At 61.5% G+C, this 23,952-nt stretch overlaps 1 protein-coding gene across 2 annotated transcripts; it reads right to left on the bottom strand.

The window, feature by feature from the left end:
• Nucleotides 1–621: 621 nt before the first annotated feature.
• CPZ (carboxypeptidase Z) lies at nt 622–23,256 on the bottom strand. 2 transcript variants are annotated; one of them, XM_045881570.3, is made up of 11 exons: nt 23,045–23,256; nt 17,758–17,790; nt 15,994–16,368; nt 13,749–13,958; nt 10,728–10,924; nt 10,016–10,177; nt 9,368–9,526; nt 6,202–6,337; nt 4,247–4,386; nt 1,371–1,470; nt 622–1,088 (listed from the first exon to the last, which is right to left on the bottom strand). In XM_045881570.3, the coding sequence occupies exons 1-11, from the start codon at nt 23,133–23,135 to the stop codon at nt 727–729; spliced, it is 1,965 nt and encodes a 654-aa protein (XP_045737526.1). In that variant the 5' UTR covers nt 23,136–23,256; the 3' UTR covers nt 622–726. The 2 variants fall into 2 exon arrangements, with proteins under 2 accessions (XP_045737526.1, XP_045737525.1); XM_045881569.3 differs by having other exon boundaries at nt 13,749–13,961.
• Between the last annotated feature and the right edge of the window lie 696 nt (nt 23,257–23,952).

A 23,952-nucleotide genomic window follows, 5' to 3' on the forward strand; every position in this document is an offset into this window, starting at 1 on the left:
GCATGTTGTTACACAGCCCTAGCTCACTGGCACACCTTCTTTGCCAGTGTTCTCTGATGGGCCGCATGTCTCCCTGCCTCAGGGATCCGAGGACCCACGGACCTGCCTGACTATAGAGAGATGGGCCAGGAGAAGTCTTGTGGGGAGTCTGAGGCCTGGGGGTGGGTCTCTGGACCTGTGTTGGTGCTATCATAAGGTTGAGAAAGGAGCCAAGGGAGATGCTTCGTCTTGGAGGTAGGGCCCCATCAAAGCCCAGGAGCCACCAAGTGTGACCCTTGGGTGATGCTATGGTCCCTGAGCTCTCACCAGCTCTCCTGCCCTTGAGGTCACCTGCTGCCCACCCCCCCACTCCTCCCAGCCAGGCTCTCCTGAAAACTTTCTCCTTTGCATCCTACCTCCACATACTCCCAGAGTCTCTGCTCCCGGCTGGCCCTGCACCTCCCTCCCCCTGTGTCACCTCCCCGGGAGCCTCAGTGTCCCCATCTGTAAGGTAGAGGGCCCCTCTTGCTTTGGGGCCTCAGGGTCTACCCCACAGCTGGCTGCCCATGGGACCACCTGCCCCGGGGCCATCTGGGTGGACGAGGCCGGCGTGCCTCATGCCCAGAGCCTCTCACCATGGCCGACAGTAAATAAAATGACTTTAATAAAACAGAAACAGCTTTACAGGGTGTCTTCTGAAGACAAAATCAAGAGCCTGGAGCCTCTGGGCCAGAGGGTGGGGGGAGGCTAGTACTTGAGCAGCCAGCGCGGCTTGTGCTGACTCAGGGACGTGAAGTAGGACCACCACCATGGCTTGCTCCCGCCCGCAGAGGGCTGCCTCCGTCCCCCGAGGGGCTCCCAGCCCGGCTCCTCGGGCTCCCCATATGGGCTGGCACCTCCCGGCGGGTCTCGGGGCCCAGACCCATTTCTCCGTAGCCCGAGGAGAAGCTTCTTGGGTCCCAGAGGCTGGAGAATGAAGTCCACACGGCCAGCCCTCTTCATCCGGGCAGGGATGGTGACCTTCTTGATGACCTTGGAGTAGCCGGGGGCCTGAGCTATGACGATGTGGGACCCCGAAGGTAGCAGTCTCCAGTAGTCGCCATCTGGGGCTGTGAACAAACAGAACACAAGTGATTCTCAGACCTAGGCTCACATTCGGGCTTGAGGTGCCGAGGGTGCCGAGACTTGGGGGCCCGAGGGGCATCAGCCTGGAGGGCAAGCACCCGCCTCTGTACTGGCCTGGAGCACCCTTCCCACTGCTTCCTCAGCCCAACTCCTATTCATCCCTCAAAACCCGTGGAGGATAAGTGGAGCAGCCCCTTGGGGCACCAGGCCAAGTGACCGCTTGCGGGAGCCAGCCACCACGACTCGGGCCCCAGGAAGGTGCTCACCTGTGGTGATGTCATGGCGGATGCCCTTGACCAAAATCCGGGCGTTTTTGACCGGCTTGCCAAATTTGTCCATCACCACACCTTTGATGCCGCGGTGCACCTGAAGAGAGGGAGAGAGAGGGCGTGGATATGGTGCATGCTCTCCAGAGGACGGGCGGCCTAGCCCAGCCAGCTCCCATTCATCTATCCTCAGAGCCCCCCTCCGGGCTTGCGCATGACCCTGCAGTTCTGCTCGAGGGTCCACCCAGCCGTCTCTCCTGGGCCAGGGGTGCTGAGCAGAAAACCCCGGAGCTCATCTCAGCTCCCCCTTCATATGTAGAGCAGGTCGGTGTGGCTGCTCTTCCCTGAGCGTGGGCACTGGGAGGACATGGACCCAGGGTTTGGACCCTCGTGTCAGTCCCAGCCAAGGCATCAACCACTCTCTGGTCTTGGACAAGCTACCCTGCATCTCAGCACGTCTTCCATCTGTAAAATGGGCCTCGGGTCTTGCTGGAGAATGGCGCACAGCAGAGCCGGGACTCAAGGTAGGTCCCGGTCTAGACACTGCCCGCTCTGAGCGGATACCTTCAGGTGAGGAAGCTGCATCCCAAGCAGGGCCCCGTCAGAACTGCTTGGCCCTGTTCACACTCCTTCTCCTAAAAATGTCAGCAATAAACAAGCCAACCCGCCCTTGCTCTATCGGACTGCAAACAACTTGGGGCCCACGGGTCATGTCAAACGAGGCCAAGGTGGGTGGGAAGGGAGACAGTGCAGAGAGACTCTTCTCTCCCGGGAGGCTGTCCCCTACACCTGCAGTGCTGCCCCAGACCTCCGATCCCCCATCCTGCCCCTGCTCTGCTCAGAACCAACCAATTCCTCTCCCCCACACTCCTCTTCCTCCAGGAAGCCCTCCTTGATGACCAGCCACATCAGGGTCCTCCTCCGGGGTCCCCAGTGATGGGCTTCCACACTCCCAGCCCTGATTTCACCGTAATGTCACTGTCTGCCCTCCTCCCCACAACCTAGGGGAGAGGCCAGACACATAGTAGGGTCTCATTTCATGTCAGCTTTCACAGGCTAAACTTTGTTCTGCCCTTGCTTTCGAGCTGAGGAATCACCTTCCTGCAGACCCGGGACATGCAGCTCTCCGGCAGGGAAGGAGACATGGTGCGCATGCCCCTCCCTTCCCAACCCAGGGAGATGCAGACACCCACCCAAAGTCTGGTCAGCATCACTGTGAAGAAGGCCTCCATGGGCCATGACAGACTCGATCCTTATCAGAAGCCCCAGCACGGCCTTCCTGGGGCCTCGTCCTCAGGGGCCAGCCACACCCGGCTTCACGACCCGCCTGCCACCCTTCCGTGCTCACTATTAAATCTTTATACCCCAAGACCTCACATACAATATCCACAGAGCAATCCCAGCCCCATTTAAGGCTCCTTAAAACTAATTTTCACCAGACAGCCGTAAAATGAAATGAGCGAGGGGTCTGGCCCAGACCCATTACTGAATGATGACCTGCCCCACACAGCAAGAGGTCGCGGGCACAGCCATAAAATAGAAGCTCGAACAACACTAACAACATCCAGCTCTTATCTGGGCTTTGCTTTTTATCCGACAGTGGCAGCTGCTGACCCAGGAGGCTCTGCTTGGTTCTTGCCTGGAGGAAGGTTCCTGATCTTTCTAGAAAGGATTCATTGGCAGAACTGAGGTTTGGGGCAGGCAGATCAGAGTGTGAGCTCTGAGCTCTGGGCAGTCACTGGGCGACACGGGGCAGGTCCTGTCACTATCTGACCCTCTGTCTCCTCCTCTGGTTTTCTCGTGGCTGCTGAGAGCCAGGCCTGGGAGCCCACGAGTGACCCAGCAGCCCCAGGCCAGCACCGTCCTTCCCTAGCACCTGTCCCTCGACCCACAAAATGGGGCAGCCCCTTCTAACAGCCAGGACTGCTGTCAGGATTGAAGGCCGTAGGTGGGGGGTGCCAACTGTAACATGCTACGCACGTACATCCCCTCACTGTCCCCTTCGGGCCATCCTGTCCCTCCCTCAGGGCCTGCTTCTTCCGGGGACACGTGCCAATGTGTGAGTCACCTGAGTCTCGAAAATGCTCAGGACAAAAGTCACCAGGGTGTCTGCAGGGCCATGCTAGGTTCCGCCTCACCCCTTGCGTGCCTGTCCCATGGGGTTACCGCCCTCAGACCACCTCTGTGAGCCACACTGGCAGGTAGGACTGGGAGACGCACGGGCCGCGGTCACCACGCTGCTGGGGGACCACTCCCAGGGTCCACTGACGATTGTTCTAGACACGTTCCTAGTGGCTTCTGCTCAGCACCACCACCTATTTCTGGGTGACCGTGGCCCCAGGACAGCAGTTACCCCTCAGTCCGGCTGCCCCACCCCTCCCCCAGCAGCCAGTGCCCTGCCCTCTGAGCCCGAGGGGCAGACATGCTCCAGGCCCCGCCGCCCAGAGCATCACCCTGAGGCCTCCCCCCACCCAGTGCCCAGTCCATTCCCGCATCCACGCTCCTCACTGTGGCCTGGGGACCCTCCCAGGCCGTCCCCACTGCCTGGTTCCTCCCACTTCTTCACAATGCAGCCCGGGTGCCACCTCCTCTACCACCTCCATGGCCTCCAAGGCTGAGTCAGGTGCCATCCCTCGGCCGCCTTTGGTCTCTGCATCCTCCCTGTTCCGTGGTGCCCCTTTAGGCCCTGAGAGCCTCGCTATCCTGGGGGGCCCAACGCACACCCCCTGCTGTCCCAAGCGCCCCCAGGGCTGGCCGACAGGAGGTGGCCCGTGAACGGATGGACGGCTAGCCAACACACAAGTCGGGGCAGCCGCGCACCCGGTCCGCCCCACAGCGCCGTTCAGGCCTGCGGAGCGAAGCCGCAGGGGCCTCACCATCTCCACGAAGTTCAGGAGGGGCTCCTTGTTGTGCTGCCAGATCGTGTAGAGGGCCTCCTCCGGGGGGAACTTGACGCAGCCCAGCTCCACCGTGATCTCGAAGCAGTTGCTGTGCAGGTAGTTGAAGTCCGACATGCCTGCGGCGCAGGGCAGTGCCCTCAGCGCGTGCCCGCGCTCCACACCCGCGTGCCCGCGCTGGCACCCGCCCCCGCCCCCCGCACTCGACACTCGCCCGCCGCGCTCGACACCCGCGCACCCGCCCACGCTGGACACGCACCCCCACCCTGGCCGGCGGGGGCGGGGCGGCCGGGCAGTCGTGAGTGGCTCCTGCCCCATCCCCACTTTACGATGAGCAGACCGAGGCGCGGGGCGCTGGTGGCCTGACCCAGGTCCCACGGGGGGAAGGGACGGAGCTGCACTTTGAACCCAGGTGTTCTGGCACCCAAGTCCTTGGGCTTACGCTCCGTCCTGTGGGCCCCTGGGTGGGTAAGGAATGAGCCCATTTCCAGTAGAGACACGTGCGCCCCTGGAGGCCAAGCCTCTGGCCCTCTCCTGGCCTGGACCCCAGGACAACAGCATCCGTGTACCTAGCCAGACCCAAGAACAGCCCCGGGAGGAAGGTCCTCCAGCCCCCACTTCCAGGGAGAACACAGGCTGCGCAATCCAGTGGCAGAGAGAGGCTTCGAGAAAATTGGGCTGCCGGCCATCCACCCGCTCCTGCTCTCTGCCCCATGGGCTTGCAGAGTTTCTTGTCCAGGAGAAGCTACACCCGGTCTCCAGGGCAGGCCTCCTGCACGGCCGGGGCAGCCCTGTGTCGGGAGCCGAGGTGGCCCCTGCCCTTCAAAAGTCAGCAGCCACTGCCACCAACTTGATCTTCACAGCCTGCGGGCCTTTCCCGGGGCCATGGGGCAGCTTCTGTCCCTCAGAGCCCAGGTGCGGGGTCCCTGACTCCGAGTCTTGAGCATGACCCCATGTCCAGGGTCTGCAAGGGACCCACGGGGTTGGTCTGAGCCTGGGAGAGGGAGCCGGGCTCGCTGCCACAGGGGCACAGACCCAAGGACAACACGGGGCCAGTGGCCAGGGACAGAGGGCCTCATGCTCCCGGGAAAGGCCCGCCAGGGCCATCTGGGGGTGGCAGGGGCAAGGTTGCCGAGCAGGGCTGTGAACTGGCTTCAGCACAGGAGCCGAAGGGGCTGATCTGCCCACAGCTCCACCCCCTGTGGCATGGACGCCAACAGGCCCTTCTCTTGCCCGAGCCCGATTTCCTCATCTGCCAAATCTCCTAAATACTAAGTGTCGTGCCAGGGTGGAGGGGAGGCAGGCAGAGTGCAGGAGCACGCAGGCCCGGCCCAGCAGGTGCCTCTCAGGGCACATAGGGTCCCGCGCACCCCGCTTTGCTCTGTGTGATGTCCACCTGGACGCCCAGTTAACATGGAACTTCAGAAAAACAATGAATAAAGTTTAGTGTAAGTATATCCCATGCAGTATTGGGACATACTTAGTACTAAAAATGCTTCATTATTTCTCTGAAATTCAAGTTTCACTGGGGTCCTTTATTCCCTAGGGCACCCCCCCGTCCCCCAAGAGGCAGAAAAGAATTGGTCACAGGTGGGGTCACTCAAGGTCAGTGCTCCCGAAGTGCCCCCACAGAACCGGCGGGGGGTGGGGTGGAATATAGCCCTGCCACACCTGTCACCGGAAGGTCCTCAAGACAGCAGCTAGAACGGAGGCCAGATCACCCCCACACAGGCCGGGATGCACATGCTGCTGCTCCCCCACATTCCAGAAGTTCCAGAACCCAGTTCCCACAAAGAGCTGCCGGGAGGAGATGTTGGCCGCCCCCCCTTCCAGCCCCTCCCCCACCTCCCCCTCCTCCTCCCACCTTCCTGAAGCCCTCCCCTCCCCACCCCCTCCCCGTCCCCCGCCCCAGCCCAGCCCCCCTCCACCCGTACCTCCGGTGAAGCTGTACCAGTCCGCCCCGTTGATGATGCTGCCCCTCTTCAGGAAGTTGCCGCCACACCTGTTCTCCGACCTGTCCATCATCATGGGGTGAACATCAGCATAGGCCCTGGCCAGCAGCTTGAACATCTGGAAAGGAGACCAAGGGACAGGTTTCTCGTGAGGCCAAGGCCAGAAGGTGGGGCACCCTGCAGGACGCTCTCAGCGCGGGGGGCAATGGGGTGAGGAGGGGTCTGCAGCACAGATAGGAGCGGGGAATGGTGTCCACGCAGACGGCACAGCACGTGCAAAGGCCCGGAGGGGGGAGAGCCAGAGCTCAAGGCACCTGTGGTGGGAACCTGGCACCCTATGGAGCCCCTGCACACCTGGCTAGGGAGGGTGGGCTTTCTCCCAAGAAGGGGGTTCACTGAGGAGACGCTGGCAGGGCTCCCCGAGGTGAGCTCTGCAGTTTCCCAGGCACTTCCTGCAGAGGGCAGGCCTCGGGAGAGGCGGGAGGCTGGGGTGGGCCTTATTTGCACTGACTTCCCCGCTGACTCCTCTATGATAACCATCACCCCATGTTCTCCGGGGACAACCTGTGCCTTTGGGAGCCCCCCACCTGCTGCCACACACGTGCGGTTTCCACTGCGGTGGGTGGAGGGACACGGGACCCGGGGCCGGCACCCCTGGGGGCAGCCTTAGGGGCAGGCACGTCTGAGTGTGTCCACAGCCCCTGCCCCCAGCGCAGCACTCCCTGCCCCCCGTGCTGCCCTCACACCAGGCAGGCGCGCAGGTCCTCCCGTGCCTGTGTCCCAGCGAAGGACAGGGCTCTGCTCAGGGTCATGTGGATAACGGGGCCCAGGGCACTACGCTTGTCAGAGCCGCATGGCCCTGGGAGAAGCCTGTCCCTGTGAGGGGACCCCTCTGCAAAAAGGGGGAGGCTGGGCACGTGGAGCCAGGCCAGAGTGAGGGTCTCTCCGGTGGGGGTCATGGCGACTCCAGAACCTGGGCTTTGGGGGAGGATGGGTCCAGTGTCTCTGGGGTAGGGCCGTGTGATTTCAGCTCCGTCCCTCAGACACAAGCCAAGCACCCAAAATACAAGCCCATGCATGTCCTACAGTCACTGAGGTCGGCAGATCCTCCAGCAGCCGTCCTCAGCCAGGAGTCCCAGGGCCCTAAGAAAAGGGCCCTCTGCCCACAGGTGCTGACGGGGTTGCCTCGAGAACTCTGCCTGGGTTCCCACCTCTCTGGGCCTCCCCTGTCTGCCTGCAAAGCAGTGCCTGGTCTGGTGAGGCAGGCTCCCCACCCATCCTGCCTCGGTCTCCCCCCGTCACCCATCAGTCAGCCCCACCGCCACACTGCCTGCCCTTGGGAGAGCAGGGAAAGTCATCGTCAGTCCCCAAAGCCCAGGGACACACAAGCCGCAGGCCTGCTGGGAACAGGCCCGACCTGGGGGGACAGGCACAGGACAAGGACATCAGGAGGCCAGCCGGCTGTAAATGAACGAGGTGGTGCAGGGAAGTGGGCGGGTGCTCTGCAGGAGCTCAGGCCAGGGGCTACCCAGCTATGCCGCCTGGGACCCTCTTGCTGGGGGTGGGCTGGGTTGGGGAGGGTTTGAGGAGCAGGATAGAGCTTGAGCCGAGCTTGGGAGAAAGACTGTGGCTGAAGGGACAGGTATAGGGGGACAGATGGCCTGGAATGGCACCAAGAGGTGCTGGCTCTCGTCCATGGGGCACCACAGGAGTTTGGGGGAGGTGACGTGGGACACCCTGGCCAGCCTCTCTTCGCACTCTCCCGCCCCCCAGCGCCCCTCCTGGGACCCTGGTTTCCACAGAGACCACTGCTGGCTGTGGGCCTGAGCATGATGGATCCATGATTGATGGTTGGTGGGGAAGACTCTCAGTTTTCTGACTCTGGTGGGACTCGTTGAGGTGAACTTCCCCCCCAGGGACATCCTCATACATCTACCTCTGGACTCAGACACTGGGCTTGGCACCGAGGGCTCCGGCCGCCGAGGGGACCCAGGCCTTGTCCCGCTGTTGACCCCGCCCTCTGACAACCCGGGGGTCAGGGGCTGGTCCTGCTTGAGACAGACCAGCGCACAACATCGGGGGGCTGGGGGGAGGCTGGGGGAGGCTGAGCTGATCTGTGTGGCCAAGGGAGGGGAATGGGCAGGGAGCTACGGACAGCTGTCCACACAGCCCCCACTCCCCGCTCCCTGCCCTGCCACAAAGCAGAAGGCAGGCCTGGCTCCCCACCGCCCCTGGTCCACCGGGAGCCCTGCTGGGTGACTGAGCAGAGAGCTGGGACCTTTCCAAGCCCCCAGGCTGGCCAAGGCCAGAGCGTCCAGCTTTGTCGTCCCCAGAGGAGATGGGAAGGAGCCCAGGAACTGGCCTTGGTGGGAGAGGGGTCACCGGGGACGGTGTGGGCAGCTCCTTCAGTGAGCTCGTCTGTGGGCCCTGTGCCACACAGATCACCCCCTTCGCCTCCAAAACATGGAAAGTGATGGACTCCCACCTCCCAGACCAGCCTGCATGAGCTCCGGGATCAGGCCTGGGAAGGAGCCCCATTAGGGCGAGGAGACCACCCGCAGCCAGTCCTTAAGGGAAGAGGGGGTGGAGAGGGTTCTGGCCATCATCACGTCCTCCCCAGCTGGCCTGACCAGTGAGGGAAACTGAGGCCTGAACAGGGGAAAGGCCTCTTCAGACCCAATGGAACTCCAGGACCAGAATTCCTCCTCTGATCCTGCTGCTTCCCCGGAGCCCGCCCAGGGGACCCTCCGCAAACCTGCAAGGCCCAGGAGAAGCAGGGAGGCGGCCAAGGTCAGGCGGGCGCCATGCACACTGCAACACTGCCCTCTGCTGGCATCGCCTGGAACCCCACCCTCTCCCTGCGGCCAGGCAGGGAGGACGCTGGGCTACAGTTCCCACCCCAGGGGCTCCCCGCTGGGGACACTGATGGGAGCTGGGGTGTGGCCAGAGGAAGGATGGGCTGCTTCCAGCTGGCTGGAAGGCTTCCTGGAGGAAGGGCCTTTAGAGCTGGGCCTGGAAAGCTCCTACTGTTCCTGGGACTGGGTGGGTCTCACTGAGCTCAGAACAGGAACAAGGTCAGGCCAGCCCCAAGGGCGCTACCCCCAAGGCAGCCTCCCCTGCACACACAGTAGGGCCCGCCCCCTCTCACCTTCTCATCGGGCGTGGGAGAAAACATCTTCTCTTCCTGGGGGTGCTTGGAGAAGTCGAAGGGGTAAGACACCACAAGGTCGCCCCCGTGGAGGCTGGCCGAGAGCACGAACGGGGTGGTCCGCATCCACTTCATTATCGCCTTGGTCTCGGGGGCCACCTGCCCAGCACGGACGAGGCCGTCTTCAGGACCAGGCACAGCCCTGCTGGCCGCCCCGGCCATGCCCACAGCCTCCTCCAGCCGTCTCTGGGCCCTCCGAACCTGCCCGCCCCGCCCCAAGGCCCTGGCCCGGCCCCCACCGGGCCCTCAAGATCCCCTTCAGGTGCCACCAGGCTCTCCCACCTGCCCGCACCCCTGCCTGAAACTCATTTTCCCACCTCCTGCGGCCATCACTTCCTCCAGGCAGCCTGCCTGGGAGCTGTCACTGAGTACCTGCCAGGCCCAGGGTGTTTCCCATACGTGTTCCCTGAACCCCAACAACCCAGTGAAGAGTTACCCCCCTGTCCCAGGCAGGAAACAGAGACTCAGAGGCTCAGGCTGCTAATTGCAGGCTCTCCTGCCCTGGGGAGACAGCACCTGCAGTCCCAGAATGACCAGAGACCCCTCAAATGCATGACTGTGCACGGGGTGGTCGGGGGCAGCTCCTACCTTACCCCACCAGTACTGCTGCGGGATGGGGATGTGGTCGCCGCGCACGCTACGGGCCTCGGCCAGGCGGTAGTACTCAGACGTCAGGTCAGGGAAGTTGCGGTTCAGATCCAAGTTCTGTGCATTCTGCCTCCCGCTTGTCCACCCGTTGTAGCCGGCGCCCTGAAACACAGGCCACCCCCACCTAGGGGTTAGCACAGCCCACCCCAACTCCTTCTGCAGGGAGGCCACGGGGCTGGGCGGAGTCAGAGGCGAGGGTCCCCGTTTCTCCCTGGCTTTGTGGGATGAACTTGGGAGCATGTCCAGCCAAGCTGTCCTTGACCTCCTCTCCCATCTGTCCGGCTCCTCCCACCCAACCTCCTTGCTGAGCCTCCAAACTCAGGGCCTTGCACTGGCTGCCCCCCTGCCTGAATCCCCCCAACTTTTACGTGCACTGCTTGCTCCCCACCTCCGCTGGGGCCCCGCTCAAAGTCACATCAGAGAGCCCCGGCCCTCCAGCTGCCGTGACATCTCGCCCTGCCCCCCCTTTCCCTCAGATTTCTTTACAGAGCACATCCTCTTTCTCACACACTGCAGAATTATCGGTGTCTGCCCCCACCCCAAGTAGGACCTTGCTGATGTTGATGCCTGCTGAATGCCCATCACCAGAATGGTGGGTCATCACTGCTAGTGAATGAACAGATGGGAGGATGTCAAAGGTAGTGGCACTCACCTCGGCAGCCGCCACCTCGTACCCGTCGGGGTTCATGGAGGGCAGCAGGTGAATGCGGGTAGTGTTGAGCAGGCGCTGGATACGGGGACTGCCCAACAGGTACTCGGAGCACAGGTACTGGGCCAGGTAGATGAGCATCTCCCGCCCTGCCACCTCATTGCCATGGATGTTGCCGATGAGCTTCACCTCAGGCTCCACTTGGGGGAGATACAGTGACCTGAGGGTTGTCTCAAACCCTAGGGTCCCCGGAGACTTGAGGGCCCACATGGCAAGGCTGGCTGGATGCTTTGGGACCTATTCATACTTGTTTTGGCCCAAGCATCGCTGTGACCAATGAGGTCTCATCAAAGTCATGACTTACTGAGCTCATTTCTTAAGTTCAGCCACAATTATTAGCAAAACACATCAAGGATATTAATTAATAATATATGTTATCATTGCTCTGTGTGAATTTTATTCACGGCCACTTTCAATACTTGTATAGTAAATTAAGGTGTACATTGGTGCTTAGATGGGAAGGCAGTTGGCCCTCAAATGGATGGATGGAAGGAAGGATAGAAAGAAGGATGGATGAATGGGTGAAAGGATGGAAGGATGGATAGAAGGTTGGATAAGTGGATAGGTGGATGAATGTTTAGATATTTCAATAGAAGAATGGAAGGAAGGAAGGATGGATGGATAGATAGATGTTTGGATATCTGAATAGAAAGATGGATGGGTGAAAAGATGGAAGGATGGATGGAGGGATAGAAGGATGGATGGATGGATGGATGGATGGATGGATGGATGGATGGATGGATAGATGGATGTTTGGATATTTGGATAGAAGGGTAGAAGGTGGTTGGAAGGATGGATAGAAAGATGGAAGGATGGATGGATGGATGGATGGATAGATGGATGATGTTTGGATATTTGGATAGAAGGATGGATAGAAAGGTGGAAGGATGGATGGATGGATGGATAGATGTTTGGAAATTTGAATAGAAAGATGGATGGGTGAAAAGATGAAAGGATAGAAGGATGGATGGATGGATGGATGGATGTTTGGCTATTTGGATAGAAGGATAGATGGATAGATGGATGGATGGATGGATGGATGGATGGATGGATGGATGGATGGATGTTTGGATATTTGAATAGAAGGATGGATAGAAAGATGGAAGGATGGATGGAGGGATAGAAGGATGGAAGGATGGATGGATGGATGTTTGGATATCTGAATAGAAGGATGGATGGAAGGATAGAAGTATGGATGGAAAGATGGATAGAAAGATGGAAGGATAGATGGAAGGATAGAAGGATGGATGGATGGATGTTTGGATAGAAAGATGGATGGGTGAAAAGATGGAAGGATAGATAGAGGGATGGATGGATGGATGAAAGGATGGATAGAAAGATGGATGGGTAATGGATGGATGGATGGATAGATGGATAGGTAGATGGATGCTTGGATATCTGGATAGGATGGCTGCCTGGCTGGCTGGATGGATGGCTGGATGGATGGATGAGTGGATTGTGGTTAGAAGATAAGAGTAGTCCAGGGGCCTGGCAGCCTTACTAATTGTGTGACCTCAGGCAAGTCAACTTTCTTCTCTGAGCCTCACACTGCTCACCTGGAAAGTGGCATCTCCTTCCCTGGCTGTGCACAGCCCAAGGACCTACAGCCATGGGAGCAAACACCCATGTTCCTCCTGCGTTCTGAGTGTATAAATGACCCTGAGGCTCCCCACAGTGGTCACTTCCTTTGGCCTTCTCACAAGGGACACCCCTCACCACATTCCAAAGCTGCACATCAATCTGAAATAGGAAGAATCCTATCTTCATGCCAGAGCATCCCACAGGCTAGAGGGGTAGGAGACAGGGTGAGCCAAGGAGGCTGGGGTGGGGCCAGGTGACCTCTGACCCTTAACAGGAGACAGGGCTTTGGGCTCATGACATCCGTGTTGCCCAAACCACTAGGATGAAAATTGGGCTGAGTGTAGCCAGCCCAGCAAAGGTACCAAAGCCACTTAACGTCAGATGGTTTATATTTCAGTAATTAAACAACCAAGGGTCCAATGCGAATGACTTCTGGATTGACCCCGTGTGCCTCCCATGATCACGGGGATAGACCAGGTGAGGGACGGAGCCAAGGAAGGGCTCCTGGCAGAGGCCAGAACTGGGGCCCTGTGCCCGGATGCCCTCAGTGCCCTGGAGGGGTTCATGGTGGTCTTCAGCTCATTGCACGGGACACCCATCCATCCTTCTATCCAAACATCTTTACTAGAATCTCTTGAATTCTTGAGTCAGCCCCCTGACCCCGCCCCCCACCCCGAGATCCAGCTTCATGGTGAGTTTTGTTCGGCGCCCCCACTACAGAGGGCAGTGAATCAGGGGCTGCAGTGGAGTCTGACCTCCTGCTTTGTCGGCACCGACACAGCTCTGGAGAGACAATAAAACCTAGCATTTTCCACGTAGCTCTGCCCCATCTCAAAACAGGACCACCTAGCCTGATGAGCTGAAATGGGCCTGGTTTTTGAAATGCAAGAAGTGCTTCCCTCAGATCATTCTGTGAGATTATGTTCACCAAGCAGCTCCAATGAGCCAATGAGAAGTGGCCAGGACCAAGCGCGCACATACCTGAGTGGGTCCGAGTGTGCCAGGGAGAAGTTGCAAAAACGACAGAATGCACAGGGCACGGTTACATTTCCCCAGAGACGGACAAGGGCCCACATGCCTACAGCCACAGGAAAGCCCTCACTTCTCTCCCCCCTGACTTGTGCAGGTGACGCTCCCCAAGACGGTGCCCCCAGCTCGTATCTCCCCGTTGAGTCCCAGCAGGCCCCGCGGGATGTGGCCATGCGCCCCAGGGCACCAAGCCGAACACAAACCCTGCCTGCTCCCTGTCCCCCATCCCTGCCGTGACGAGGACCCCGGACCCAGGCTGGTGCACCCCAAGCCAAGTAGGCCCAGAGCCCTTTCCTGGGAGCTGGCCCACACCCAGACCTCTCCCTTGGGCCCCCGCCAGCAGCAGCAGCTTACTCAGCTCGTGCTGGCCAGGGCGGGCCGAGAACTCAATGACCAGCAGCTCCTTGCCGTTGAAGCTCCGGCCGATGCTGTAGGTCTTGGCGATGGGGGCGCAGCGGGCCGCCGTCCGCCTCAGCACGCGCACCATCTGGGCGTAGGAGTGGTGTGTGAAGCGAATGAAGGTCGGCGGCAGGCCCGAGGGCAGCGCCTCATCCACGTCCAGGCCTTCTGGGGAAGAATGGGGGTGCTGGGGGGAGCCTCTAGCTGCCCTCGGTCGGCGCTCACCCACCAGCGCGGCTACCCACACCCCTCAATGGGGGTTCTGTCTGCCCCTGCCCAGCTCCCCTACAACCCCTGGGGCCCTGGCCACCCCCAGCATCCTCACACTCCCTCCCTTGCCACACTCGGAAACTTGGGGGTCCTCCTGGAATGGCTCCCCAGTCAACCTGTTTCTGTTTTTCATTAAAATCCCCTTTATACTACTTCACGTCCGCAGCTATAATAGCACCCGATGGATGTACACAGCATCGCAGTTCCTGAAGTTAGGATGATGCAGAATGACACAGTGACTGCGGAGAACGTACAAAATACGAAGCAGTAGACTATGAAGGCGAGGACATACCCACAGAAACCGGGGGAAGCCCCCGTTTGGCGGGCAGCCTCCTGACTGTGTGTGTTTGGTTTTCCGCTGACGCCTGTAATCATGGTGCTGATGCAGGTTCCTGATCTGTCTACACTGCTGCATGGTGGAGGCGGCTTCCATGCCTTGTCAGCCGGCAAGCCCTGCTCTGAAGGGCTCCCTAGGGTGCAGCCCACCGCGGCCACGATGACACCAAGTGTTGACTGTGATTACCAACACAGCAGTGAGGGTGCCCCACGGGGCGGGGCGGGGAGGGGGGACGGATGGGGGAGCTGGGGGGAAGGGAAGGAGGAAGGAGGGGGAGGAGGAAGGAGAGGGGGGAAGAGGAGGGAATAGGAGGGGGAAGGGGAAAGGAGGAGGAGGAGGGGAAGGGAGGGGAAGGAGGGGAGAGACAGTGGGAGGTCGGGGAGGAGAAGGGAGAGGGAGGGGAAGGGGGGAAGGAGGGGAGAGACAGTGGGAGGTGGGGAGGAGAAGGGAGAGGGAGGGGAAGGGGGGAAGGAGGGGAGAGACAGTGGGAGGTGGGGAGGAGAAGGGAGAGGGAGGGGAAGGGGGGAAGGAGGGGAGAGACAGTGGGAGGTGGGGAGGAGGAGGGAGAGGGAGGGGAAGGGAGGGTGGAGGGAGAGGAGGGGAGAGGAGGGAGGGAAGCCCTCGGCCCGTACCCTAAAGGTCTCCTCTAAAAGGTCTCCTTCGGACAAACCCTGATCTTCCAGGCCTGGCGCGGTCCCTCCAACTAGGACACAGGCACCCGCCCCTCTCCGGTCTCAGACAGAAGGCACAGCTCCCGCTGGCTGGTGAACAGTTAATCCTTCTCCCTGAGCCTCTCACTTGCCTGTGGTTTTCTTTCTGCTCAAAACGGTTTTGAGGGAGGAAGAAAGCAGACGGAACCAGCAATTTGGTGGCAGAATTGCCCAAAATAATCTCTCTCGGGCCACCCCCTAGGGCTTTCCCAGGTCAGGTGGGCTCGGCCCCACGGGGACGTCTGGTTCTCTTCCTCTGCACCCCTGCCCTCTCCCGGTGCGCCCGCGGCCCAGGCTCCTGCCTCTGCACGCACCCAGCTCCTATCTGCTGGCAGAGCGCCGCCCATGGGCCCGCAGCACCTGCACACTGGCCTGTGGGTGGCAGGGTCCTCGGGCCCAGCGCCAGCTCCGGACCAGCCCCGAGCCGGGAGGCCAGCAGACAGGTCCCAGAGCTCCGCTGCCCTCAGGGCCCCAGCACGGAGCCATGCACACAGCAGGCGCTCAGCGGCTGTTTGCTGACCGCACAGACCGCTCGGTGGCCTGACTCTGCCAGGCAGACACTGGCATTCCTGCTGCCACTTGCCCTCCCAGAGCGGCCGCCCTGTCCTCCAACAGCTCCCATCCGTGGGGGGCGTCAGCGCCAGATCACGGGGACCGGACCACGAGCGGCGTGACGCGAGTGCGGGCCCCGCGGGGACCGTGCGGTCCTGCCCTGCCCGGGGCGGCCCACACCGGCCACGCGTGGCCCTCTGCAGTTAAGTCAAGTCGCGGCTGGCCCGGGCACCGGCGCCGGAGGCCTCCACACGGGGGCACGTTTGCCCACCGTGACTCGGCCGTCCTCTCCGAACATCCGGGCACCGTGCGGCCCCAGGGCCCCACGCACCTCGCAGCTTCTCCAGGGGGTCGTAGCAGCCCTCCTCCACGCTCGCGAAGTAGCGGCCGCAGTCGAGGAAGTAGGGCCAGGCCATGTCGATGGCGTCGAAGGCGGGCCGGCAGGCCGCCCGCAGCCCCTCGCACACGTGCCTGCAGGGCCTGCGCACCCGGCCGCCCTCGCAGCGGGGGGCCAGCACGGCGCAGCCCAGCAGCCGCAGGTCGGGGTTGCACTGGCCCTCGAGCAGGTGGTGCAGGACGCTCAGCAGGATGTACTCGGAGCTGGACTCCACCGCCTCCCGGGACCGGTGCTCCAGCAGGGTGGGGAAGGTCGTCTGGTTGTAGGCCACGTCACTGCAGGTCCGGAGAGGCATGTCCACACACGTGGCTGGGGGCAGGTGGGGTCACCGGGTCACTCGCTGCCTCCGGGACCCACACGGTCATCCGTCCTGCCCCGGCAGAGCCCCACGGGGCCAGGGCCCAGAGGGATGGGGCCCCGACCAGGGCTCCCGGGAGGAAGCCAGAGCCCGCGGGGGACCAGACAAGGCTCCCTGGACTAACGAGGCTCCACTACGGCCTGGGGAGTGAGCCGGGGCAGGCCGCTCTGGGCCCCCACTGCAACAGCTGCAAAACGGGCGTGGGAAGGCCAGCCTCGCCGAGGGGCTGCCCCATCAGGGGACATGAAGGAAGCCAGCAGACCCTGGTTTTGCAGAAGCAGGTGCGGACCCTCCCAAACTCACAGCCCCGAGGTAAACGAGTCCCCAGAGATGCACCCGGCTGGGAATGCCTCGTGTCTCCAGGAAAGTGGCAGATCGCCGAGTGCTTAGCTCAGGCTCAGGGCGTTGAGGACAGGGCTGGTGAAGACAGCCATGGCTCAGCCCGGCCTGACCCAGCTCTGCATCTCACAAGGGTGGGTGTCCCGGGCCCAGGGACTTTACTGTCACTGGGCATTTTCTGGTGTGATCGTTAACTCCTACCTCTCCAACCCAGTGTGGCGGGGGGCCCTTGCCTGCCCCACAGGCCTCTCCGGCACGGAGCTAAGTACACAGTCATCCCCAAGCTGCCCCTCTCTGTGCCCTCAGGTGCAACTCCCTCATGTACAAGTGACAAGATGTTGCCACTTTTCAAAGTTTAAAAGGACAGGGTGATTTCTGCTCAGCATTTCTCTGCTCAAAATATTTTATATGTGTCGTTGGCTTTTGCATTGAGACAATATTCCCTGCTTTTCAAAAAAGTCTAGTCCCTCCACTTAGAACACACCAGATGCCCAAATCTGGCAGGAGGGGACTTGAGAAGAAGTACCTGCTTCTGAGCTCGTCAGACCTGTCAGAGCCCACCTAATCTTCAAGCTCATCCCCTGAGATCGGCTTTCCCTGCTTCGTGTTACAGAGGGGAAGGGCCTTGCCTGGAGGTGCCCGCACGCAGCCGAAACTCAGGGAGCTCACAGGATAAAGAGCGGACATGCCGTGTACACGCGGCCACGTCGGACCCCAACCAGCCATGGGGACGAGGGGAGCAGAGATGCTTGGAAGGAGCATTTCTGGGGGAGCCTGGGACAGAGCCAGGGTGGGAAGCCCAGGCTGCACAAGTAGAGGGTCCTTCCTCTTTTGTTTTGTCTAATTTCCTGCTGTTTAAGAAGGGGTTTGGATTTGAGTATTGGGCCTTGTTACTAATCACCCCTTGGGAGCTGTGGGTTCAGCTCTCTAAAGAGCTCGACGGCGCGGAGGGACCGCATCACTCCCACAAAGCAAACGTGAGAGAAGTCCATGCATCGTACCACTGTGTGCAGCCCACGGCCCGTGGCATTCACCTGGGAAGAGAAAGGACAGTGCTGTTAGGGGTGTGGACCGCGGTCATCCCATCGTCCGGGGAACGCACACTAACGGTGGTGGATGGCTGCTTCCGAGGGCAGCTCAGCACCTCCCGAGTGCTGGCCACGCACCCGGCCCTGGGCTAACACCCCACCAGCTCTGTCTCAGGGAGCTGCACCCCAACCCTCCGGTGTTGATGGAAGCCTTCTCCCCGCTCCGCAGGGGAGGAGCCTGGCACCCGGAGAGGTGCCATGACTCGCCTAAGGAATGACAGCCAGAGCGCAGGGTGGATGCTCTGCATCCATCCGGCTCCAGAGTCTGGGGCCGCCCCGCCGTGTTTGCCAATTACCGTGGTGTAAACATCCATGCAGGGGCCTTTCCAAGCTTCTAGCAGTTGAACTAGTTCTGGCAAAATTCCCCAATATTTAACGAGCCTAACGGCTCTATCCCCACCAGTAACTCTGACCTCACGTTATTCAAAGTCCCTGGAGAGTCGGATGGGCCCCGGCTCCCCCCACCCCTTCCAGAATACTCTGCAAGAGTTGCGTTCCACCATCTCCTGAATCGGGGAGAAGAGGACCAACATGCAAAACTATCCGTGCAACCACGGGCTCCCAGGGCCCTCCTCGAGGCCCACGCAGGTAGACCCAACAGTGAGAGCCCTGGGAAAAGCCAGTAAAACCAGCCTTACTCAGTGCCACCCGGCAAGTTACCTTTCAGAAGGTCCGGGCGCTCTGGGAGCTCCAAGAAGGAGGAGCTGACTCAGAGGGACGGAAACCAGCATGAGGTTTAGAGCCTTGGCCCCAGCAGGAGTCCTGGGAGGACAGGCAGGCGGGGTGGCAGAAAGAGTGGGAAACAAGGGGGAAGGGGGTGCAGGGGGGAGCCCAGAAGAAGGCTGAAACAGAGGGAAAAGCCTGTGTTCTAATCCAGTCACCTCACACAAAACCCAGACCTGACCCACGAGCCCCAAGGGAGGGAGCTTCTGGCGATGCACCATGAGATCTGGGCGCTGTGAGAACTTTCCTGAGCAAACAAACAGGAGCCCCCAGAGTGGGAGTGGGCTCTGGTCCTGCAGGGCTGGCTAGGCAGCTCCCCCTTCCAGGACCCTCTGCACATGGTTTGCCCTCTGCAGATGAGGCAACCACAGCCCCCAGTCCCGCAGCAGACCGGCTCCCAGCGCCCTCATGGGATGGGGACTACAAGGCACCCCCTCGCCGCCTGGTTTCCACTCTCAAAACTGGCGACGGAGAGATCCAGGTGAATGCTTGCTTGGCTGTGTGCAGACACTCTGCAGGAACAGGCTGCTGCCCTGGGACTCGCTCTCCCTCCTTGTCCGAATAATACGGTGAGGGAGCCCAGTGCGAGCCAGGGAAGATGCCCAGCACTGGACCTAGACAGCCCTTGGTTACGGCAGGGGGACTCTGTTTTCCCCATTGCATGTGGGGTTTACTATAATCACGTGGTGGGAATAACATGAAGGTTCGGTGGGACGACCCACATTCAGTGCCCAGCACAGGACGTGGCTCGGGGTAGGTGGCCCATAAATAATAGCTCCGTTACCGCTCCTGTTTTATAACACCCCTAAGACAAGGGTTCCAGGCTGTCCTAAGTGGCTGGCACCACTTGGAAAAGCAACAGGCCAGAGAATAATTATCCTTAAGTAATTTTCCTAAGTAATTTTCCTAAATTTTGCTGGCTCTAATGCAGCAGAGGGCTGCAGGGTGCCCACCGTGCCCACTTCGCATGCTGGGAACAGTGCACTGGTGGTGAGCGAGCTCGAGGACCCCGAGCAGCAAAAACCACCTGCTCCCCTCAGCAGGCAGGGGAGGGCATTTCTGGGCACCCACCCGACACTCCAAAGTCTTCGTGGTCTAACATGTTCCCTGACCCGTGCCCACCGCCGTCTGCAGAATGAGAGGCGTGACGGGCTGAACCAATACTTGAGGGAAAAAAGGAAAGAAGAGGAAACCGACCCAGGACCCTGCTTGGGACAGTGTGCGGTTATCTGGCTGTCTCTGTAGCTAAAGGCATCGAGTTAACACCAGGAGAACGGGTAAAAGCATCAGATCCGTGCAGGGTCCCGTGCACGACGCTGACTGCTGTACCCCGGGATGCGTGCCCGGCCGACTCCCTGCCCGTGTGAGCTCGCCCAGGGGTAGATGCCGTGACTCAGAAGGTCCGCTCAGGAGCCCGAGGCCTCACGGACCCTCAAGGGCCCCTGGCTCCTCTGCCCACGCCTGCATCCGTGTGCCCGGAGTGCACCCGCCGTGCCTGCGCCGAGCGGCAGTGGGCGAGTCTGCAGACTTGTTCAGACTCTTGGCACGCACAGGGAGCGGAAGGACTCCCGGGGCGCAGGACCCCCGCGGCCTTAGGAAAACACGCAGCGAGGAAACTGGGAGTGGACCAGCGACCCCCACATCTGCCCCCACAAAGTTACCAGGTGCCACACGAGGGGGCTGGATTTTGAGTGGATGTGAAGGGATCCCTCCTGGTTTTGAGGGGCTTCGATCTGCAGAGGAAGAAACTGAAATTCGGGCCTCAGTTTCCTCTTTTGTGCAAAGGGGTGACAACAGAGCCCATCGTGTGGGGGGGCCAGTAAGGGCTCCGCGGATGGTAGTTGGGTCACACGGGCAGAAGGAGGGCTGCCCATCGTGACCCCCATGCTTGTGGGCAGGACGTGTGGGCGGCACCTGCCGGCGTGGGCGCGGGAGCCAGCCAGGTGGGAGACGTGCTTCCTGGGGCCGCTATGACAAAGCTCCGCAAGCTGGTAGACAGACGCCGAACGTCCCGCACCGCTGGAATCAGGGGCTGGCAGGCCGGACCCTTCCGTGGGACCTGGGGGAGGGTCCTCCCCGCCTCTCCCAGCCTCTGGGCTCCCGACAACCCTGGGCCTGTGGCTGCACCCCCACCGTCACCTGCCCTTCCTGGTGGGTCTGTGTCCCAATTTGTTCCTCTCCTAAGCACACCCGTCGCTGGATTTAGGGCGGCCCCGAGCCGGTGTGGCTCCCTCATGCTCTGACTGCCTGCGAAGCCCCCTTCCCAGTAAAGTCACAGCCACAGGTGTGGGGACTCCAACATTTCTTTCTGGGGACACAATTCCACCCATGACGAGAGGCCAGCCCCAGTGTGCGCCTTCGGGGAGCTCAGGGCTGGGGTGGGGTCAAGGGAGGAGCGGGCGCTCTGGCTGCACTGAGCACTCAAAGCGGCGAGTCTCTGCCCACACCTGCGGCACAGGCAACATCCTCACCAAATCTCAGGCTTGGTGTAAAAAAAAAAACATAAAATACCTCATTCGTAGTTTTTAGATGGATGACAACACGCTGAAACAAGATACTGGCTTAAATAAAATTGGTTGTTCAGGTGAATGTCACCTGCGTCTCGCGTCCTCTTTAGTGTGCCCACTAGAAAATGCAAAATTATCACGGGGCAGGCGTCCTTGGGTGTAGACGGCGCCCATCCAAGGCTGCTCCTCGGCAGCCCGCACGTGCCCGTTCCACTAAGTGACCACAAGGTGTCAGCACGTCTTCAGCGAGGGACCCAGAGTGACCTGGGGCTGGCCGGCTCCCCCGCTCCCTCCCTCCCTCCCTCTTCAGCGGAGGTTAGGTTGTTGCTTCTGGCCAAGGACTCTTCTAACAGACAAGAAACCTGAATGAGGCCAGAGAGGTTGGGCCATCTGCCCAAGGCTACACAGCAGAGAAGGGGACTCAGGATTTGAACCCAGACCCCCCTGGCCCCTCGGAGCATGAACACTGCCTCAGCCCACAGGCTCCCCGTGGAGGCCTGGAATAAGGCAAGGGACAAGGGCGGAGGGGAGGGGCCCAGGCTTGCTCTGAGGCTCCAGGACGGGTACAGTGGGGACACGGATACAGGCATCAGGTAGAGCAGCCTGGACGCAAACTGCCCGGTCCCCGCCCCGCGCCAGCCTGCCTTCTGGAAAAGCCATTCGGCTTCCAAGGACTGCACACATGGTCCTCTGTCCAGAGTGAAGATCGGACTGGAGCAAGGATTTCTCCTGGAAACAGTCACCGGTGCCGCCTCAGGGCTTCAGCCAGAGCTCCCCTCCCCACCTCCCCCCATTCCTCAAAGTGAGGAAGGAGTGGTCTGTGCCGGCATCCAGAGGAGGGGGCTGCACTTCTCCCTGGGAAAAGGACAGGTCAGGGAGGACTTCTTGGAGGAGGGGGCCATGGTCCCCAACAAGCCTATGATTCTAGACATTTCCTGGGGTCTCGGAGGTCCAGGGGACAGTCCAACCACGGCACAGTGCAAGTCCTATCCACATCCTGCCTGCACACCTGTGCACACGTTTGCACACACACACATGCACACACTCTGCCTGGGCCTTTCTGCAGCAATGGAGAGGAGGAAAGGGGTGAGGGCGAGGGCCGGGGGGGTTGGCGAAAACTCAGACGGAGAGGGAAGAAAAGGAAAGATTGGCATTGGCACATTTGAGAGGGGCATTTTGCTCCTGGCACATGGACTTGGCTGTGCCAGCACCTTCTCGGGTATCCACAAACCCCGGCCCTCGAGAGATGCCCAGACTCCTGTGCCCAAGAGGACAGAGATGTCTGCCGCTGATAAGGACCCTGAGGACAGGGAACTAGATGCACCTCCAACTCTGAATATGAGGGGAAACTGAAGCCCGCTCCAGGAGGGGCCAGAGCCCAGGACCCCAGGTCCCTGCCTCCACCCCTCACCCCACACTCGCAGGTGAGATCACACAGGCAGACGCACCCCGTCCCCCTGTCCCAGAGCCCTCCAGGCACACCCACTCCCTCCCCAGGCGACCACGCCCCCTCCCAGGGGACGTGCCCCTCCCAGGCTCTCAGAGCCCATTGCTGGAGATACCGCTGTCCACATCACTGGCCTGAGGTGGCAGGGAGGGGTCAAGCGTTTGCTGCCGCCCACAGGCTGCCCCCTTCCTGGGAGGAACAGGGACCCCGGACGGCCTGTCCCCTGCGAAGTCCTGGCACCTGCTCCCTCGGTCCCCACCGGCAGGGCGCCCCACCCGCTGTGCCCTGCCCCGAGGAGGACTCCCCTGCGCAGGGCTCGGTGCCCCTCTGCTGCCCAGCTACCTGCTGCGCTCCGCCCTGGGGTCCAGCCTCCCTGTACCCCGAGAGCCCAGTGCCCCCCTCCCAGCGGACCACGAGTTCCAAGGTCACTGGCACGCGCTTGGGGACGCGCTCGGGGCCAGGGGTCGCTGGGGCGGGGGAGGGGGCCCGTCCCCGGCCCGGGGCGCGCGGTGGTGGGCCTTACCGGCGGGTCCCCGGGCGAGCGGGCACCCCGGCCCGGCGGCGGCGGCGGCCAGCGCGGCGAGTAGCAGCAAGGGCGGCGGCGGGGGCCGCATGGTGGGCGGCGGGCGGGCGGCGGCGGCGCAGTGATGTGGCACTCGGCGCTCGGGCCGCGGGGCCAAGGCCGCTGGGCTCCCGCCCCCCAGGAGCGGAGCGCGGAGTCGGGTTACAGCGCAGCCCAGACTCCGCGCGGAGGGGTGCGGGCGGGAGGGACCGAGCCGAGCTGCCCGCTTCCGGCCCAGGGCCCGCCCCCCGGGCCCGGCGCCCCCACTGGGGCTCCGTCTCCCTTCTGGCACCCAGGCCCCTGGGAGCTGACCTCCGAGGCCCCTGCTGATGCTGCCGAAAGACCCCTCTTTCTGGGCAGGGCGGGTCTGGGGGCCAGGTGGGCCCTGGCCCTCGTGCTCGCCCCAGCGGGCAGTGAACGGGGCCAAGTCACTCCTCTGTCCCAGGAGGGAGGAGGGAGGGACCCCATCCCCCCACGGAGCAGGGCGTGGGTGTAGGAGAATTGTCTGTGCGGGACGTTTAGGTACCAGGAAGGGCAGGCGGCTCTGGATGTCCTTGGCGGCTCCTCACCCCTGAGCAGGGTCTCCCTCTGCGCCCTGAGGAGAAGCCCCCTCCTGGTTGCTCCCGCAGATCCGGGCAGGGAGCCTGGCGCCAGGGTCCTCAGTGAAATGTGGCAGGCCGTCACTCAGCTCATCAAAGGGGGCAACAGACCAACCCAGCGGTGACATAAAATATCGCAGGGGTGAGCCCCCCTCTTCTCTAGATGAGGGGGCAAAGGCAATGTGGGGGCAGGGGCGGGCAGTCCAGGGCAGACAGCCCCGCCTCCATGACCTGCCTGCTGGGGGTGTGGGAGGACTCCTTCCCGCCCTC

The sequence above is a fragment of the Mirounga angustirostris genome, unplaced genomic scaffold (assembly GCF_029215605.1).
Source record: "Mirounga angustirostris isolate CCGP_5_RB_7025 unplaced genomic scaffold, mMirAng1.0.hap1 SCAF_2, whole genome shotgun sequence".
Taxonomy (NCBI): domain Eukaryota; kingdom Metazoa; phylum Chordata; class Mammalia; order Carnivora; family Phocidae; genus Mirounga; species Mirounga angustirostris.